At 36.3% G+C, this 20,274-nt stretch overlaps 1 protein-coding gene across 1 annotated transcript in view; it reads left to right on the top strand.

Moving 5' to 3' along the window:
• Positions 1–7,472: 7,472 nt before the first annotated feature.
• The window catches only part of LOC150085146 (uncharacterized), a 75,130-nt gene continuing 62,328 nt past the window's right edge, over positions 7,473–20,274 (top strand). Inside the window, exons 1-2 of the mRNA XM_090373894.1 lie at positions 7,473–7,739; positions 12,538–12,856. Coding sequence (XP_090230020.1) covers positions 12,589–12,856 — 268 coding nt within the window. The 5' untranslated portion in view covers positions 7,473–7,739; positions 12,538–12,588. The remainder of the gene's footprint in view (positions 7,740–12,537; positions 12,857–20,274) is intronic.

The raw sequence follows: 20,274 nt of genomic DNA, 5'->3' as shown, positions 1-20,274 counted from the left end.
CAAAAGTGATGGTCGATAATTTAAAGGTGAACTGTGCAGACTACAACATGCAAAAAAAGCCTAGTAAACATGGGTCCTTAAGTGAATCCTTTTCGAGATATTGTACATTTCTAGTTGGGATCCACCACTGATAAGGTGAACTGAACAGAGTTGGGATCCACCACTGATAAGGTGAACTGTACAGAGTTGGGATCCACCACTTACTTGTTTGTTTCGGTCACCTCTTTCTTTTGTTGTAACCTCTTTGCGTTTGTTGCTATAACCTCTTTCCATGTTGATTTGTCAAAAGACAGTCAACATGGAAAGAGGTTACAGCAACGAAGGGTAAGCGGACATGCACTTCATGTATGGCGAAGCTAACGGCAATGCACTCCAGACTGCATGTTTGTACCAAGAAGCATTTCCCCGCCGAAGGCAGCCCAACAGGCGCACATTCATCAGGGTACATCAGCGCGTTAGAAAACATGGGCGCTTCACACATGGAGTACGAACAGTTAGTCCCAGAAGCACAACACCTGATGTTGAGGAAAGGGTGTTAGAAAGAACATCCTGTAACATGTAACATATGTAAAATCCTGTGGTGTTGAAACCAAAAATTAAAAATGTATTATCTTATGTTTAATAAAACCACCTTTGGCAAAGGATTCACAGCTTTCAGCTAAACTAGTGCTCCCATAGTCAGTGGCGGATCTTAAAAGAAAATGTGCATTATCTCAAAAACGGTTCATTTGCGGCCCGATTTTCACTGGGACTTTTTTTGCTTATTTTAGTTTGTACTTTTCACCTTTAAATTATTGACCATCATTTTTGAAACACCCTATATAACTTAAGGAACACAGACAATTTACAGACAGTATATGAGGAGCAATATGGCCTTAGTCGCTGATGCTCCTAAAACCCTATTACACACAATAGGAGAATGGAGGACAGAAGAGGCACCCATGCAAAGGCAACCCCTAGCCACCATAAAGTAAAGTTAAGAACAGCGAAAAGTATTTAAAGTTGTTGAGCGCACCAGGCGAATATTGGAGGGGAAATGGGCAATACTTTGGGAATGAAGTGGGGGACTCAAAGTCAAAGGGCTAGGGCGCCTTACGTTTGGAGCTTTGTCGCTATCCTGGCTTATTGGGCCAGAAAAGTCTAGCAATCCCACCATGTTCAGAACAGCATAAACCAGTGTCGGCATCCCATGCCATGCGGCATGGGATGCCGACACTATGTGCACTCAGAATTTATACATTCTGAGTGCACATAAGAATAGGCTGTTGTGAACACGAAGCGCTCACCCTCAATTTGCTCTCTTTCACTTATTCTTGCACATTACAGTACCCTGAGTATGATGGCAACATACGACCTTAATGGGTTTTTTTGTTTGTTTTTATAGGTCGAACCACGTAATGGTTCGACCTATAAAAACAAACGTGTGTGAACTATGCTCATTGCATAGTTCACACACACATGACCACACCATTCGTACAACAAATGCACGTTTTAGCCTGTAGAAAGACAATTATATGATTTTTTTTTCTTTTTTTTTTTGCTTGTACATGCTATGGCAGTTGATGGCTATACAAAAAAAAAACAAAAAACCCAAACTATTATTTATAGGGTATCTTACACCTGTTAATTGCGTGTGTTCTATGGTCGATTTGTCTGTTTTTCTGGACGAAAAACCCCAGTTTTTTGGGGGCACCTCGCCTGAGACCGACTAACTTAGCCACGGAGTGAAATTGACCGCTATACCAAACCAAACTATTATTTTTTAGGCCACCCGAATAATTAAACTCATCTGCCGTGCTATGTGTCGTTTGTCTGTGAATTGCATGTGTTCTATGGCCGATTTGACAGCTACACTCCTGCTCCCCTTTTGCCTTTAGCCAGCGTGTAGTGATTGCTGGAACAAACTTCCATCTGTTGTTGTAGAAGTTGATAGCTTAAATAGATTCAAGGCAGAACTTGAGAAACATTGAAGCGAGTGGATGGGTGAAATAAGGGTGTTTTTTTTTTTTTTTTTTTGGCTGATGCTTGCTTTCTTGCATCATGTGTCTTTACTAATGCTAAAAAAAAAAAAAAAAAAAACTATTTTATTAGGCCACCCTAATATTAAATTCATCTGCAGTGCAGTATGTATTATGTTTGTAAATTGCGTGCATGTTTTTCTGGACGAAAAACCCGAGTTGCCAGGGAAAAAACCTTGCTATCTACGCCTGAGACTGACTAACTCAGCCATGGGGTGAAAAAAGCCCATTAAAGTTCCTTGCGTCATCAACTAGATTCGAACTCGGGCCTTTTCCACCAGGTGTGGGGAGGACGATGACGATACCACTCTTTACTAATGCTAATCTCACTGCAAAACACAAGAAATTACGATTTGCATGGAGACGTCAGCCCCAACACTGGACTGCAGACATGTGGAAATCTGTCGCCAGCCTCTGACAAAATTCTTTTCCAACTTTATCATATGATAAATCTGCCAATCTGCGTTTGGAGAAAGAAAGAAAGAAAGGTGAGGCCATTGCAACTGTTCGAACCGTTGATGTTTGGTAGGCTGGAGGGGATGGTGTTATGGTTTGTGGGCTGTTCTCGTGGTAAGCCTTGGGTCCCTCTGATCACTGTTAATCAACTGCTCGATGGCAACGCCTATCTTTCTATCCATTCTGATCGGTAGCACAATGGTTATAATCACCGTTCACCCTACACCGGATGAAAAGGGCTCAAATTCTAATCCCGTTTATGACGTGAGGAACTTTTATGGAACCATCAGATGAAAAGAAAACAATCTGTTTTCTTTTTATCTGATGGTTTACATTGGAATTAAGTTGATTATTGCGTTTGGGATAACAAAATTAAATAGATTGATTAATTAATTTGACTACTGTAGAAATTAGAGCAGTATTGCATTAAGGACAAATTTCTACAATGGATAAAAGGATGGTTGAGTGGGAGAAGACAGAGAGTGGTAATCAACGGACACCGCTCTTCCTGAACTAGTGTTATTATTGGAGTGCCCCAGGGTTCGGTTTTGGGACCATTGTTGTTTTGTATATTTATCATTGCTATTGATGAAAAGTATATCACGCTTAATGTCGAAGTTTGCAGATAATACTAAGGTTGGCAGGGTTGATAAAAAGAGAAATGGCAGTGTGCTACTGCAACAGGATCTAGAAGAATTGGGCAGATTGCCTGAGAAGTGGCGATTGAAGTTTAGCATTTACAAATGCAAAGTACTGTATATGGTAACCCCACACCACATTTCTATCACTCTAAGTGTAGTACCAATTATGTGGTACTACACTTAGGGTGATAGAAATTGTAAAAGACCTGAAAGTAATTGTGCAGTCAGATAAAATTTTCTGAGCAGTGGAGACAGGCTGCCAGAGCAGGTCATGGGGTATTGTCAATGATATACAGGAATTTTGTTGGTAGGGAAAAGGAATTGATTATCTATTTGTATAAAGCAATGGTCAGGCCACGCCTTGAGTACTGCGTACAAGTCTGGAGGCCTTATTTTAGGAAATATGTAAAGCTACTGGAACGAGTACAGAGAATGGTGGGTCGAACAAAGGGTTGCTGTTACCAAGAAAGTCTTAAGTTCTGCAAATTGCAGCTTCTGTAGACCAGCCACCTGCGAGGTGATCTTATTGAATTGTATAAGTCCTTGAATAGCTTGAGCAAGTTCAGTTCTGATGAGATTCTTCCTCTTGCTCAGATTACTCATCTGAGGGGATTTAAATTCAAATTGAGGAAAGAGAATTGCAGAATATATGTGCGGAAATTAGCCAGCGGGTGGTTGATATTGGAACAAATTTCCATCTGTTGTAGTGGAGGTCATCAACTTAAATAAGTTCAAGGCCGAACTAGACAAGCATTTGGATTGAATGGATGAGCGAAATGGGATTTTTTTTTTTTTTTTTTTTTGGATGGCGCTATCTATATAAGCTTGCTTTCTTGCATCATATGCCTCTATTAATGTTAATTCGAATGCTAGGTAGTTGATTAGAGCACTTGACCATCGAACATCTCTTTTCCTACTATCATAGTTCAACCAATCGCATAATACTCAAGTGTTTTACTCCAATTGTAATACAGCAGACTCTCGATTTACCGGGATCAGATTAACCGAGACACTTCAAGACTTCAAAAAAAAAAAAAAAAAAAAAATCAACCAGAAATCATAAAATTCAAGTAATACCTGGAATATGTACAGGGTGTCCCAAAAATATTAGTACAAACGATTAGGGGAGGTAGGTAACATCTAAAGGAATGTGAATCGCATAGAAACCCATAACCGGAAACATCACCGTAAGTCGGTAGATGGCGCTGTTCATCAGCTAGCGAGAGGGAAAATTTCTGGTTTACTCATTCAAGCAGTAGTCGTCGCACGAAGAGCATGCATCGATATACGAACTGTGAGCTGGCAGACATGCACCTAGTGTATGGATTAGCAGAGGACAATGGACGAGCCGCTCAATGAATTTATGGAGTACGTTTCCCAGACAGTTAGGTACCGGATCACCGTTTGTTTGCGCGTGTGCATCAAAATTTGTGCGATTATGGGTCATTTAGAGGTAACAGGAGAAGTGCGGGCAGACCACGTTCGACGCGAACACCCGCCATGGAAGAAAGTGTGTTGAATGCCGTCCAGAATAATCCTACTACCAGCACACATGCCGTTGCCTCTGCCTTAGGAGTGTCTCGTTGCAGTGCACAGCGTGTCTGGCACGATGATTCCTTACACCCCTTTCATCTCCAAAGGCTTACTGCTCCCCCAAGATCATCCTGCACGTGTGGCTTCTGCGCAGTGGTTTCTCCAAGAAAGTGTTCAAGAAGACTTGAATTTTCCAGCCTGTTTTGTTCACGGATGAGGCTTATTTCACTCGGGAAGGCTTATTCAATCAGCACAATGCTCATGTGTGGGCTCACGACAATCCACACGGTGTGCGCCCCCATGCGGCACATTGATATTTATTACATAAAGCGGTCCCAGCCAACCATTGGCAACCCCGCTGTCAGTTACACATAATCCCCCATGCTGCACAACATCACTTCGCAATAAATGTGTGGGCAGGTATGGTCGATGACTACTTAGTCGGCCCATACCTGTTACCATCCCGCATGAACTCCGCTAAATATTGGATCTTTCTTGAACAAGTTCTACCAGGGTTACTTGACGATGTTCCAGCAAATGTGAGACGCAACATTTGGTTTCAACATGACGGGGCGCCCGCCCATTATGGAAGGTGTGTTCGTGACCATTTGAACAGGCGTTTTGGGCGTCGATGGATTGGCCGTGGTGGACCGTTGCCTGCCCCCCCCCCCATGCTCATCTGATTTATCAAGCCCTGATTTCTTTCTGTGGGGGGCCCTCTAATCTATCGTGTATGAATCGCCTGTGGAGACGGAAGTGGATCTCGTGGCGAGACTCGACTGCGCTGCTGCTACTATCAAAGAAACTCCAGGTGTGTTCGACCGTGTCCGCGAATCCATGCTGAGTCGGTGTCACGCATGCATCGCGTTCCATGGTGGAACCTTGGAGCATCTGTTGTAACATCATGAAATGCATCCAACTCGTACTCCATTGTTAATATTATGTCAAATTAATGTTTGCCACTAATTACTGTCTTGTGTCTCTGCTACTACTTTCCCGTGACGTTTCCAGTTATGGGTTCCTATGCGATTCACATTCCTTTAGATGTTACCTACCTCCCCTAAACGTTTGTACCAATATTTTTGAGACACCCTGTATAAACAGATATTTTGCAAGTCGTAAAGAAGCGACAAGAAACGGCGTTATAAGTCGTAATTAGGAGATTAGTGTACCTATTATCTTGCAATTCCGGCTGTCTTCACATCCGCCGCTCAAAAAAAAAAAAAAAAAACCGACCAAATGTTTAGTTTGAATTAGTGCGTCGCGTCGATTGTTGTGTTCCGTCACACCGCAAAAGTACAAATTTTGTTTCGTTATTTACGTCAGAGATGTCGGATTTATTTTTTATATAAACTTTTTTCTTTTCATTTTTTTTTTTTTTTGTTTATAAATCGGGAAATTGATGAGCAAACGCAAGAGTTTTGCTTTAAATTAAACAAAAACTTGAAATTATTCAAAATTATGAAAACGGTGCATTCGTTAAATCTCTAATGAACCATTATAATGTTGGTGACCAACCATACGCGACATTGTAAAAAATAAAGGAAAGCTATTAGATTTAAAATCGATACGCGAGTATCGCGTATCCAATACGCGATACTCGCGTATTGGATACGCGAATAGTGCGTGGTAAATTTTTTCGGTTTTTTTTTATATAGCCATACATTTTACGTAGGCTGCTGAACATGTTTCGATACAGTAAGTTCCCGACTTATGTAGATTCGGACTTGTATGACTGAAGCTTTCAGTGAAGGGAACAACATTTCACCATTTTTTTTTTTTTTTTTTTTTTTTTTTTGGCTGGTGCAGCATAAGCCATAGGCTTTCTTGCACCATACGGCCGTTACTAATACTAATACCATAATAACGTAAAAACCTCCAGAATTCCGGCCAACAAATGCAATAAGATCGAGTTTACTGTCCGTTTATAATTGGTTACATTACAGACAAACCCAATAACCCGGAAAGTGCAAATCGTTTTCATTGTTTTTTGGCAGTAACCTCCAGAAATTGCTTCAGTAAAATGTGAGCTCGCGTTGGGTGATAACCTTGTTCTTTACAGAAAATTTAATTTTGACCGTTATCATGGTGCCAACTAAGAGAATAAGTGACAGCGGTACTAGTAAATTTATCAAGAAAAGGAAAGCGATCTAGTCGGATCAGAAAATTAAAATAATAGTGATGTATGAAAATGGCCAAACTAACGAGTATTGGCGGCATTCAGATTTGTCAGTAGCAACAGTGAATAAAGGAGAAAGAGAGAATACGAGAAGCGGCGAACCGATCGGCACCAATGAAGGTCAACTATAATAACAAAGACTACGAAATGCATATCAGTTTTTACAGTACAATAACATGCTTTTTTTCTTCCTTTTATGTTTTCTTTTCTTATGTGCCACTCCGGCTACTTCACCGCTGTCCCCAGATAAAGTTTTTAATTGAACTAATTAAAAACATATAACTATTTTTCTTCATTCTTCTGAAGATATGTGTTTTTTGTAATTTTGGCATATTAGGGATATAGCAGCAATATTTTATTAGCCATTCCAGAATAAAGTAAAACTCGACTTACGTAATCCTGAAACATATCTCTTACGTATGTCGGGGACTTACTGTATTTTTGGATTATCCGGGAATTTCTTTTTACCATCCATCCCGGAAAATCGAGTCTACTGTAGTTAATTTCATATTACGCTTCGCCTTATTTCCATTTAACTCCAAATCTCCATGTGCCACCTAGTGATATCTGAAGGTAATAACTGAAAACAAGCTGAGAGACGGTTTGTACTGTAATTGTAAATTGATGAGTGACGTCGCTCTCGGAACAGTTGTGTGTCTGCTGTGAGTCATACCGGCTAGTTGGAGTGTTATTGAGCTGTAGTCATGATGACTGTATTTTATGCAGTCTCTGAAGATGCAACGAGCGCTATCCTTTCAGTAAAGGAAAGAAAAATTGCTGTCCTGTTCATGACGAGAAAAATTTATAACCGAATAACCAGGTTTAAATGTACATGCACGTAGTGTTAAAAATTCTTAAAAAAGTGTTCACCAAACAGTGATATTAATGACTCGCCGAAGGAGAGAAATGGGTGTAAGTAGTTGTTTTTATGTTACGATTTTATTATTTTTTTTCGGAATAATCGTAAACAGTTCTGGACATCCGTTAGAATTGGTAACCGAATGTGATAAACCTCAATTTAAGGGGTTATAAATTCGTACGCTAACTTAGAAAAGCAACTATACATTTCAGTCGCATTCCGATGATATCAGAATGATCAAATCATGTCACAGACAAATTAAAATATAGAAGAATGAAATTACTTCTTTAGCAGACTTCTTGATTTTCGTGGAAAGCATATATTTGATGCGCAAAAATTTAATCCTGCGGTAACTTCCTGCAATCATGTAACATATGTGATCAGGGCCCAACCCAAGCTACATGTCTCGGCAAGTTGTAGTCATAGATCTGCGTGAGGGGAACACGTGATGTGGATTCTTATCATTACTTTAGGGATAGATGGATTTCTACTTTGTGGGATTTAAAAATATGCTAAAAAAAAAAAAAAAGTTGATCTAATTGAGGTGTATAAGGCGTTGAATGGTTTCAGCAGGCTTAATGCTGATGGAATTCTTCCTCTTGCTCAGATTACAAACGTCAGGGGGCATAGATTCAAACTGAGGAAATACAATTGTGGAATAGATGTGCGGAAGTTTTAAAGGTTTGAACTAATAGTTGAACATATTAGTTCAACTAATTTGTTGGGGTTTTGCGTATAAAGTTGGGGTTTTGCGTGGACCATTCAGAAGTCGGGGTCCAGGGCGCGCGCCCGCCGTTAAATCCGCCTCTGAATAGGAAGGGTTTTTTTTTTTTTTGGCTGATGCTGTATGACTTGCTTTCTTGTATCACATGCCTACATGCCTACTCTACTAATGCTAATGGCAAAACACAGTTCGTTTATTTACAAGCTTAAAACTGTGAGTTTTCCATAAGGTCAGTGCGTCGATTTTTATAATGTTAACCATTTAGCTTATTAAAAACGAAATACCGAACGAAGTACAAAGTTTTAGAAATAAAGATTTATCTTATAGACAGATAAGGTATATTTTAAAAATTTAAAATATACCTGACAGGTATATTTTTCAGATAATCACAAAAATGCCACTACATGAGAAACAATTTATCTTTCCTTGACTATGTAAAACTTTAATTTTAAAATTAGGTATAATCCCTTTTTTTGCCAATTTAATAAGTTACTTTAAGCTAACAATGGACAACAATGGACATTCATAACACTAGACATGCTATATTATGCATCAGATTAATCGACATGCTATATTGATCACCACACAACCATGAGTTCTGTTTTCTCTTCTTTTAGTGGTTTTCCCCAAAGATAAAAAGTCTTTTTTATCTTTATGTTTATGGGTTATGTGTAATTGTATGTTTATGTATAAAGCCTTGAAAGGTTTGAGCATGCTCAATGCTGATGAGATTCTTCCTCTTGCTCAGAATAATCACCTCAGAGGGCATAAATTCAAATTGAGGAAAGACAGATGTAGGATAGACGTGCGGAAATTTGCCTTTAGCCAGCGGGTGGTTGTTTGGTGGAACAAACTTCCATCCCTTGTCGTGGAAGTTGATAGTCTAAATAAGTTTAAGGCTCAGCTGGACAGGTATTTCGATCGAACAGAGGGGTGAAGTGGAAGTGTTTTTTTTTTTTTTTTTTTTTTTTTGGCTGATGCTGCATAAGCTTGCTTTCTTGCATCAAATGCCTCTACTAATGCTAATGTGCATTTATCAATTGATAAAGTATTATTCCCATACTGTTATTATATATAGTTCATTAGCATCTAAAACCATGTTCTCATGTGCATGTGTACCCATGTCTGTTCTTGGGCAAATTTGCATGTTGTAGAGCTGAAAAAACTCAATGGGAACCTACTCTTTTCCTTGAACAAAAAAGCCTTTAACCTTCCTTCACTCCTGCCATAATTTAACAAAGACACATACACACAGTATCTGTAAACATACCCCTTTTTGTTTTAATTATAAAAAAATTAATTTTTAGTTTTTCACTGAATTGAAAATTGGGTGATCTATTAATTATAATCTGCTAAACTCATTTAAAAATATTGAACAAAAATAAACAAGAGAAATCAATAATAAAAAGTTTTTATTATATTTTTTATAAATTTTAAGGATACTTGTCACCCTGCTTGCTTGGCATCTGGCATTTTTGTCAGCTGTTTATGTGTAGCTGAAGAAACCATAGCTCTGTAGTCTGTAGTAAGATTAGACACTAGTCACTGTTATTCCACATAGTAGAGGGGGAGAAGACAGAGAGTGGTAATCAATGGACACTGCTCATCGTGGACTAATGTTATTAGTGGAGTCCCTCAGGGTTCAGTATTGGGTCCATTATTGTTTTCTGTATTTATAAATGATATTGATGATGGTATATCAAGCTTAATGTCCAAGTTTCCAGACGATACGAAGGTTGGCAGGGTTGTCAAGGACACTACTGACGCTATGCTACTGCAACAGGATCTGGAAAGGTTGAGCAGATGAGCTGAGAGGTGGCAAATGAAGTTTAATATTGACAAATGTAAAGTACTACATATGGGAAACAGCAACCCCAGAGCAACGTATCAACTCTGTGGTACTACACTGACAGTGGTAGAGAATGAAAGGGACCTGGGGGTGGTTGTGCAGGCAGATATGAAGTTTTCTGAGCAGTGCAGACGGGCTGCAAGAGTAGCTCATGGTGTATTGTCGATGATATATAGGAATTTTTCTAGCAGGGATAAGGAGGTGATTATTCCCTTGTATAAGGCAATGGTCAGACCACACCTAGAGTACTGTATACAGGTCTGGAGGCCTCATTTCAAGAAGGATGTAGAGATGCTGGAACGAGTACAGAGAAGGGCAACAAGATTAGTGAATGGAACAAAGGGGTGCTCTTACGAAGAAAGGCTTAAGTTTTGCAAATTAGTGTCTGGAGACTAGGCACCGGCGAGGTGATCTGATAGAGGTGTATAAAACCTTGAATGGTTTGAGCATGCTCAATGCTGATGGGATTCTTCCTCTTGCTCAGAATAATCACCTGAGAGGGCATAAATTCAAATTGAGAAAAGACAGATGTAGGATAGATGTGAGGAAATTTGCCTTTAGCCAGCGGGTGGTTCTTTGGTGGAATAGACTTCCATCCCTTGTCATGGAAGTTGATAGCCTAAATAAGTTTAAGGCTCAGCTGGACAGGTATTTCGAACGAACAGAGGGGTGAAGTGGAAGTGGTTATTTTTTATTTATTTATTTATTATTTTTTTTGGCTGATGCTGCATAAGCTTGCTTTCTTGCATCAAATGTCTCTACTAATGCTAATATTGGTGATTGTTTAGAAGAAAGAATGATGCTTTTGCTCACCTGGCATCTGTTAAATGCGAAACAAAAATTTAATGTCCTGTAATTTATAGTATATCCAAATGAAAGCAGAAAATATTGTATAACCAGTTAGAGAATATTGATGGGCAAAGGTACATGGGAGGGCTTGATTTCATTTAGAAATTTGAAAAAAAATAACAGAAACATTTAAAAAAGTGGTGTCTGTCATATGCCATCCTAGCAGCAGAAATCTGGGGTATTGGATTTAACCCTGGATCTCTCCAGGTGAGATGTGGAAAAACCACCCTACTGTCAAGAAGGATATTAATAAAGTCTAGTACACTTCATTTCAGCAATTTATGCTATTTATCAGAAAGCATTCTACATTGTCACTATGCCAGCTTCACAATTATTTCCTTTATTTATTGTTAGCATCATTACCCAGCTTTTCTCTCTCTCTCTCTCTCTTTCTCATGTGACCAAAAGAGAAGAAAGCAGATATGAAATGTCAGAAACCTATCAAGACTATCCAGTGTTCATTCTTTAAAACTATTTGCAGAGCAGCTGTGAGCAACAACAGCCATTTAGCTAAGCATGTCCATTGGTCTAGTTGTTATCATGATGCTATGTCCTTTTGTCCATTGATGCCTTGTAGTTTTTCCCATGGTAACAAGATACATCAGCAGCTTAAATAGTTTAATTTGGTTTATTTAGATTTTTATAGGGATTTCTGAATATACTCAAAAGTTATTTCACACATTAATATTTTTTAAAATTGGTAGAGTTGAAGTAGTCTCATTAGGTTTGTGCTTACTTTTCTTTCTCAAAATTTCACTCTTCATTGGTTCATAAGTTGAGAAGAATGAGTCTTAGTGTTGTTGTTATTCGGTTTAATGACACAAGGGCTAACTACTAAGGCCAAGAGTCTTAGCATCAGTGTCTGGTAATATTAAGTATTATTACAGAAAAACATAAAACAGACAAAATTTTTGTATGTGACATTTGCTCCTCAGTACACACATTTAGCTGTGTAGAGTAGAGTAGGTGGATGTATGAGTGCAGTTTACTCAAGCTATATTGGATTTTATTTATTTATTTTTTTCTTTAAAAAAATCAGTTTACATTCATTTGAAAAATAAATCACTGATATTTTTAGACTAAACTGCTTTATGTGGCTCAATTCGAGAATAGAAAATATGGGTATTCCTAAAATGAGAAAAACATGAATTGCTAATAACTTCTTTAATAGAGTTTTTATTTTTGAAATAACAATACTGTAATTTATGAAATGTGTGATTTATGAAGTGAAAAGGTATATAAAATGTGATATAATAGAAAATAGGGTGGCTGGAAACTTGATAAAAATTGTTTTTGTTTGCTCAAATTTCATAAATTTTTTAAAAATAAAAATTTTTTTATCAGATTTTATGAAAAATTTGATAAAAATTTTTCATAAATTTTTATTTATCACAAATACTGTATATATAAATATTTATTTTTCTTTTAGCCAATTTAAAAAGGATTGTAAATATTAAACCACCTAAAATATTTTAAAAAGATGGAAGTAGCACAACCTTTTGCCAAAACTTCCAGATTTATGGTATCTTCCAAATGCTACTCTTCAGACAAAGGTTCCAGTGCAACAGATGATATTCCACTCGTTGTAAACTCTTCTACTTCCTCCTTGGTAGAAAGTCTTTGTAATGTGTCCTTAGAAGAAAAGCTTGCAAATGCTTACAGTAATATTCATTTTCTCCAGACTGAGCATTCTTTGACAATCAAAAGTCTTCATAAAGAAATTGAAAAACTTCAGAATATGTGTCAAGGTAAGGTGGTTAAGGCAAAATGTGAATTAGAAATTAAAGCTTATTAGATAAATATAATTAATATATAAAATTCATATTGGATTTTAACAATTCATTTAGTTTTTGGAAAATAAAAAAGGTGTAATGCTTCACTTGAGTATTACATTACATTATTCCTTCTGAATAGTACATATTGAATTCACCCTTGTGCATACACAGTTGTTATAATCACCATTGTTTTATACCAAGTGGAAAAGGCCTGAGTTTGAATCCCATCACCACCATTATTGAGTTTAGGTTTAAAACACAAATAACTTTGAAGTAACAAATTTTGAAACAACTGGTTTTTCAAACAACTTGAACAGCTGAAAAGCACTACACTTTGTGAAAGTTTAACAATAAGACCACTCCTATATTACTCATTAGAAACTGTTCTGAAGGTTATATGTGCTGGCATATAATTTTAAAACTGCATTCTTTTTTTGCCAAAAGTTTATTATTACAAACATTTATTATTACAAACATTAAAGTTTATTATTACAAACATTAACCCCCCCCCTTGGCTTGCCACCTGTGTATTGATCACAAAGCATCAATCCACAGTTGTTTGCACAGCCTTGTTACAGATGTGAAAATACAATATTGTAAAACAAAATTCAAAGTGCATAATTTTGAACAGTTGAAACAAATTTTACATTTTTATCAATATAATATTCCTTGAAAAAGCTGCCATTAGCTGAGTGATTAAGTGTTGAGGTACATAAGTACACGTGCTTGACTGATTGTGGTTCAAACTCATTTGACACTAAATATGGCAATGTTATTGTATTCTCTCTAGTGAACTTATTTGAACTTATGTGGTTGTTCCGGAGCATAAATGTAAAATTTATTTATCATAATACTTGGAACCCGCAGCCTGATAGCAGACAATACATTTACACGTAAGTTAATTACTGTCTGGCTTTTTAGCAAACTGCTTTTGTGATGGTTGCTCACTGGTTAATCTGACACAATTTGCTAGTTAATTAATTGGTTTGATGCATGACTCAATTGTTTATTGAGGGCACTCCCAAGACTGCTTGGGGATATCTTCAACAAACCTGATTGGTCATGATTTTTTTTTTTTCCCCTTTAGAAATTATTTGTGTGGTTTGCAAGATGATTATACTGTCTATAATTCTGTAATATTATTTCTTTCTATTGCTTCTAATCACAGGATCAATTCCAGTGAAATTCATAACTTCATTGAATGAAATTATGCATCAAAATGATTAATTGATAAGCAAATCATGTCAAAGTTGCCAGTGAGCAAATGTAAAAGATAAATTGCAAATGAATTTGGCAAATTATCTGATATGTTAAAACTGGAAAAACAGATATTTGGATAGATTCAGAAGGTAAAATAAAAAAACTACCTGTTTCATCAATGAATAAAATGATGGTATGGATTTCACTTACAAGCAGGAAAGTAACTTTGTATACAATGTTTTCATATATATTATTTAGTGATGGAGATATAAAGAAAAGCTGAATTGAGAATATTATACTTTTAGTTAGACCCTCCACCCAGTTAGACCCTTTTAGCATATACCCTCCACCTTTGACATGTTCTTCTTTAAAAATTGGAGAAAGGTTGAGAAGACAGAAGATACTCGTTGACATTAGACTTGAATTTCTGTAGATTGTAATTTTCAGGAAATACACATGAAAGCAAGTTGTTCCAGAAAACAGAAATTGAAGGGAAAAATGAGGAAGGAAAAAAGTTGGTTCTGAGTTGGAAGTTGGGTAGTAAATGGATGCTGACTAATTGCAGCATGAGTTTGGAAGAGAGACAGGAGGGATTATGGATGTCATTTCAGAAGAACAGTGCTCATAGAAGCATCTATAGAAAAGACATGCAGCAGAAACAGAATATCTCTGAGACAAAGAGTGGAGAAACTTTGAAAGAGACAGTCGTTAATTAACCTATTGGTGATGTGCTTATGCCAAGAGAGCAAGTAGAAGTCAGGGTAATCCCTAACAGAGATATGTGATCTTGTCTAGAGATCTGAGAGTTATCAAAGATAAGCATAGGAGCATTAGAGTCCTTTTTTGCAAGATATAATACTGAGTTTTACAATTGAAATTAACTAAGTTATTTTTGCCCCTTGAGGAATTACCTGGAGATCAGCATTTAGGGAATTGGTGGTGGATATTCAAGATGGCCAATAGCCAAGTGGTCAGGAGCAGGAGTGCAGTAGCCTGCACTCTTTGAGTAAACCAGGGTTCAAGCTCCTGACTGCTAAATACAGTTGATCTGCCAACCTGCACTGGACCTGCTTGGCAGATTATGACCCATTTTCCTCAATATGATGGAAGCTTCCATCCTGCAGTGGATTGCTTACTTTTTTTTTATTTTTATTTTATTCAAAAAGATGAAGTGGTTTGTGCAGCAGGACAATGCTCTCAAACTTAAAGGTGAAATGCAATGTGCTATTATCATCAGAACTATGGCAAGAGAAAGAACTGAACCTTGAGGAACACAGCATTAGTGGAGAAGTTAGAAGACAGAGTGCTGTCTACCATTGCATGCAGGGAGCAGTTATGATCAAAAGCCTTAGAGTTGCAACAGCAACTGCTTGAATTTCACACAAACTTTGTGATTGAATTTGTCCATAGATGGGTAACATAAGCCAATATATTACCAATGGATTAACACTGACGGAATCCATACTAGCATTCATTGGTTAGATGGAAAGTTTAGAGATAGTTTAGGAGGTGATATTAATGGATTTCTCTATTACTTTGGAAAGAGTAGAGACAAGTGCAATGGAAAGATTTATCACTCTGTTTAGGAAGGAAAAGGCACCAGTGGAATAAAAAATGTAAAATGGTGATCAAGAAGAGGAGCAAGCTCAGGAGCACAGGTTTTGAGAACAAGTGGAGAAATGCCATCAGAGCCTGGAGCTTTTTTGGCTTTAAGATTGGTCACAATCCTTCTGGCATCCTTTGATGGAAGACCACAGAAGATATTGAGTGGAGTGTACTGGGAATGGGGTAGGAAATGATTTACCAAGATCATCAATACAAGAATTAGAAAAAAAGTAAAACACTAGGAATCAGCTTCATCTTTAGCTCCTCTCAGACAATAGAACCATCAGTTTTGTATAGCTGGCAGAAGTTGTGGCCTCTTGGTCCCTTGCTTTGGTAAGGGACCATAATGCCGAGATGCCATTTGGACAAGAAGCAAATTATCTATCATAGGCAGTTCAGAATCTAATTTGGATTGATGAATAACTGATTTATAATTGTGCAAGCTTTAGTGTAGACAGAAAATGAACCTGAAGATATGGATGTGAGCCAATTGTGGTATGCAACATTCTTGTCTTGAATAGCCTTAGCACATTTATCTGAGCACATTCATCTGAGAAAACATTGACATCAGAAAATTTAAAACATAATCCAGCCAAGGAAAAGAAGTCTCATTTTACTTTCTTGTAATGCCAAACAACACAAGGCTGAGCACGGCCAAAAGAGAAAGTCTTCATCAGGGAATATACCACCACCAGGTTGTGATCTGAGGTGTTTAGAGGAATACGAATATTTACCATGTACGTTGAAGGGCTGTTTTTGATAAAAAGTCAAGCATGTTGAGTGGGTGGTTAAGATTGTCTGGTATTGAATATGTAAATGAACAATTGGTATGAGGCTATTAGCAATTGCAAAAGCCTCAGCATCTTGCACAGCTGTTTGTATGATTAGAAAACTGAAGGCGGCTGGAGTTGTGAATGTTAAAATCACCAAGGAAAATTACTTCAATATTAGTAAGGTTGAACTGGAGAAAGTAGTTTCAGGGAAAGAAATTCAGAGTTCCAAGTGATTAATGGTGTGTAAAAATGATAGAGGCAACAGGTAAATTTTACAGAATAGGGTAGAGAGATTTTAAGCCAGAGAAGATTGAAAAGAGAATATTCTAGATTACTAAGTCTTCAACAGGAGATATCATTATGATGACAGCAGGTGCCCATTCTGCCAGTTGGCTACACTGCATGGTGTGGGAGTGTTTTAGTGCCACATGTTAAGCCATGTGAGGTAATATGTCCTACCTGAGCCAGTGTCCGAGTCAATGTTTGACTGCTGCATATGTAAAAATATCCTTTACAAATTCTATTATTTTAATTTGAAATATTGACATAAGTCAGCTGACCCTATAAAAAATTTGTGCAATATCCTGAATCAGTAATAAAATTTACATTTTAAAAAACAAATCAAATGTATTCGAAGCACTCCCACAAATGAAAAGAAACATGATAAAAATTGTGAAGTTAGCATTTAGCATTAGCATTAGTAGAGGCATTTGATGCAAGAAAGCAAGCTTATGCAGCATCAGCCAAAAAAAAAAAAAAAACAACCCACTTCCAATTCACCCCTCTGTTCATTCAAAATACCTGTCCAGCTGAGCCTTAAATTTATTTAGGCTATCAACCTCCACGACAAGGGATGGATGTCTGTTCCACCAACCAACCACCCGCTGGCTAAAGGCAAATTTCCTCAATTTGTCTTTCAATTTGTCTACATCTGTCTTTCCTCAAGTTGAATACAAAAGATTTTTGGCCAAAGGCATCAACAGAGAACCTGGATATAGAAAATGGTTGTAAAAAGCATAATTTAATATCTTTATAGGTGGTAAATAAAAAAAAAAAAACCAATAAATCCATAAAGTATGGCATGATATTTAAATCAGCACATTTCACATCTGTTGCACAATCATCAGAACTTGATTTTGAATTAATTTTGCTGTGGAATTGCATTATTTTCCTTTTGCTCCAACTAACAATGCAAGAAAAGAAGTTCTCCATATATTGTATAAACATTCTCTGAAAGGAATTTGTAACATTCTTTTTTGCCTGCCAGCACAATTTTGGGGCATGAAATTTAAAATTTAATTCTGTAGCTTTTCTCCACCTGTAAACATTGCATAATTTGATCAATCTTTCGTAGGTTTGATGTTTAAAAGAGTAAGAGATTACCTCAACCTGTTTTTACTAATAGGTTTGATGTGCAAAATAATATGTAGTTAATAAAAATTCGTATATTATAAACGTTATTATACTATATAATAGAGTGATTAAAATATTGACGAATGATACAGTGAAACTAATTATATTTATCTTTTGGACTAGTGTCAGAATCCCTTGCTTTTTTGTTTTTGGCCCATTTCTGTTGGTTTGGCTGTCAGGTCTCAAACTATATTCCCTGTTTATTGGTTAAAATAACTGTTGAACCATACATCATTTTTGACGTCTGTGGCCACCTGTATCATTATAGCATCATTTTTAATATTTGATAATGAATGAATCATGAGAACAGGAACTCGTGCATAGCTATTTAAAATTATGGGGCACAGATCTTTAATGAAATATATTTAGTGAAGAAAATCTGCTATTTAAAATTTGATAATATGGGATATTGATCTTTAATGAAACTTATATTTAGTGAAAAAGATCTAGTTGCTTCTAAATATTTAATTTTTTAAAAAAATAATAAATATTAAAAATAAAAATTCAAAAATGACATTGAAAAAAGAACTTCCATTTGTGGCTTGGATTTTGAAAATTACCAAAAATAATATTGGGGTGGGGGGGAAGCTGATTGCTCACATCAGAATACAATATCAGAATCTTTAAATATGGGAAGAATAGACCACGTGAAATAAGATCTATAAGTAATAGGAGGTTTTAAAAAAATTAGCCCTTATTAAAAAAGGGTAATATTAAAGATCAATGTTCTCGAACTCATTAGCAAATAAAAGCTATATACAAATTCATGTTTATGTGAATATTCATTGATAAAAATATGAAAAAGAAACAAATAGCCAATAACAGAATACAATGTTTGTTTCTCTATGCATGGTGAAAATGGAGCACAGTTCACTATTGATTTGACCAGCAGAAAGGGGCAATAGCAACAGAGTACAGAGCCAAGCCAGTCCATAGAAATTGGTCAGAAAATGTGAAAGACAGTAGAAAGCAAGGAGATCTTGATACTACAGTTCATGTTATATTATCATTGACAGGACTGTGACATCCTTGACATGACAGGCATCATAATCTTTGCAACAGAATGATGCAAACTGACTGTAATTTAAAAACATTGCTCAATGCTCTTAAGCAGAGGGTAATTAATTGCACCTATAAGTTGTAGTTACTGCCACCTAACTGGAACCATTATTTAACTAACTGCCGCCACATGTTTAGGTGACACTAAACATATATTTCAGATTGAGTTGGGGCTGTGCAGCTGCAGTCAAGAAGTAGCACATTAATTTCCTCCTTAAAGCATTCATCATATCTCTCATTACTGTATTTTGTCTAACTAATTACTATTCAAATTCTTCAAATAGGCCTCTGGGGTTGGATATATTCATACTATGATTTTTAGCGTTTCTCACCAACCATTGAAGTAAAAACGAAAACCAAAATCTTAAAAAGCTTTATATTTAAATTTACAATAAATTTACAGTAGATTAAACAAAACAAAATAAGTGTAATTATACAAATAAAATGTTACTGATAATATAATACTGAATTAAGATAGGATAAAGCAAATGTAATTTAGTGAATGTACAAATAAAATGATAATACTGAATTAAAATGCAATAAAATATACTAGATTAAAAGCGCTAAAATAACTGAATAAGCTTTCAAAGGCTTCTGCCTTCTTCCTCAACAGTGCACTTCTATTCTGCGGTGCCTCATTAAATACCAGCAGGTTCACGGTGTGTCTCACGTAAACGTGTACTGTTCCCGTCATCTTATCTTAATTCAGTATTTTATTTGTATAATCACACTTATTTTGTTTTGTTTGATCTACTGTAAATTTATTGTAAGTTTAAATATAAAGCTTTTTAAGATTTTGGTTTTCGTTTTTACTTCAATGGTTGGTGAGAAACGCTAAAAATCATAGTACTATTCAAATTTATTCTGTTATTATTTTATAAACAAAAAACAGTTGTGTTTTTTGTTATTTCAATTTAAGAAAATTATAATGAATGTTTATGTGAAATATAGTAGTAGAACTCAAACCTGGGAAGAGATTTCATGAAATTATTGAATTACTGGCTGAATTTAGTAGTATCTCAAGAGCATCTTCAGTGTACAGAATGCAGAAAGAATCAAGAGCAAAAGCAAATTGTTAACACCATCCAGAAAATTGGCATTATTGATTGACTAACAAGGTTAGTCAATTTCCTGTCAAAAGATTGACTAATTGTATGATGATTTCACAAAATCAGCAATATGTATAAAAGTCAATGCTTGCTTTTTTCATCATGAATATCCTATCATAACTTGCATAAATCAGTAAGATCATAAATCAAAAATCAGTAAGATCATGATGATTAGTTGTGTAGTCACAAGCAACAGTGTATTCTTTACTGCATGATTTCTGCTTTATACATT

Source organism: Mastigoproctus giganteus, chromosome 5 (genome assembly GCF_048544385.1).
Source record: "Mastigoproctus giganteus isolate SK-2022 chromosome 5, ASM4854438v1, whole genome shotgun sequence".
Taxonomy (NCBI): domain Eukaryota; kingdom Metazoa; phylum Arthropoda; class Arachnida; order Uropygi; family Thelyphonidae; genus Mastigoproctus; species Mastigoproctus giganteus.
Note: the sequence above shows the minus strand (reverse complement) of the source record. Positions and strands in the feature narration are given on the sequence as shown.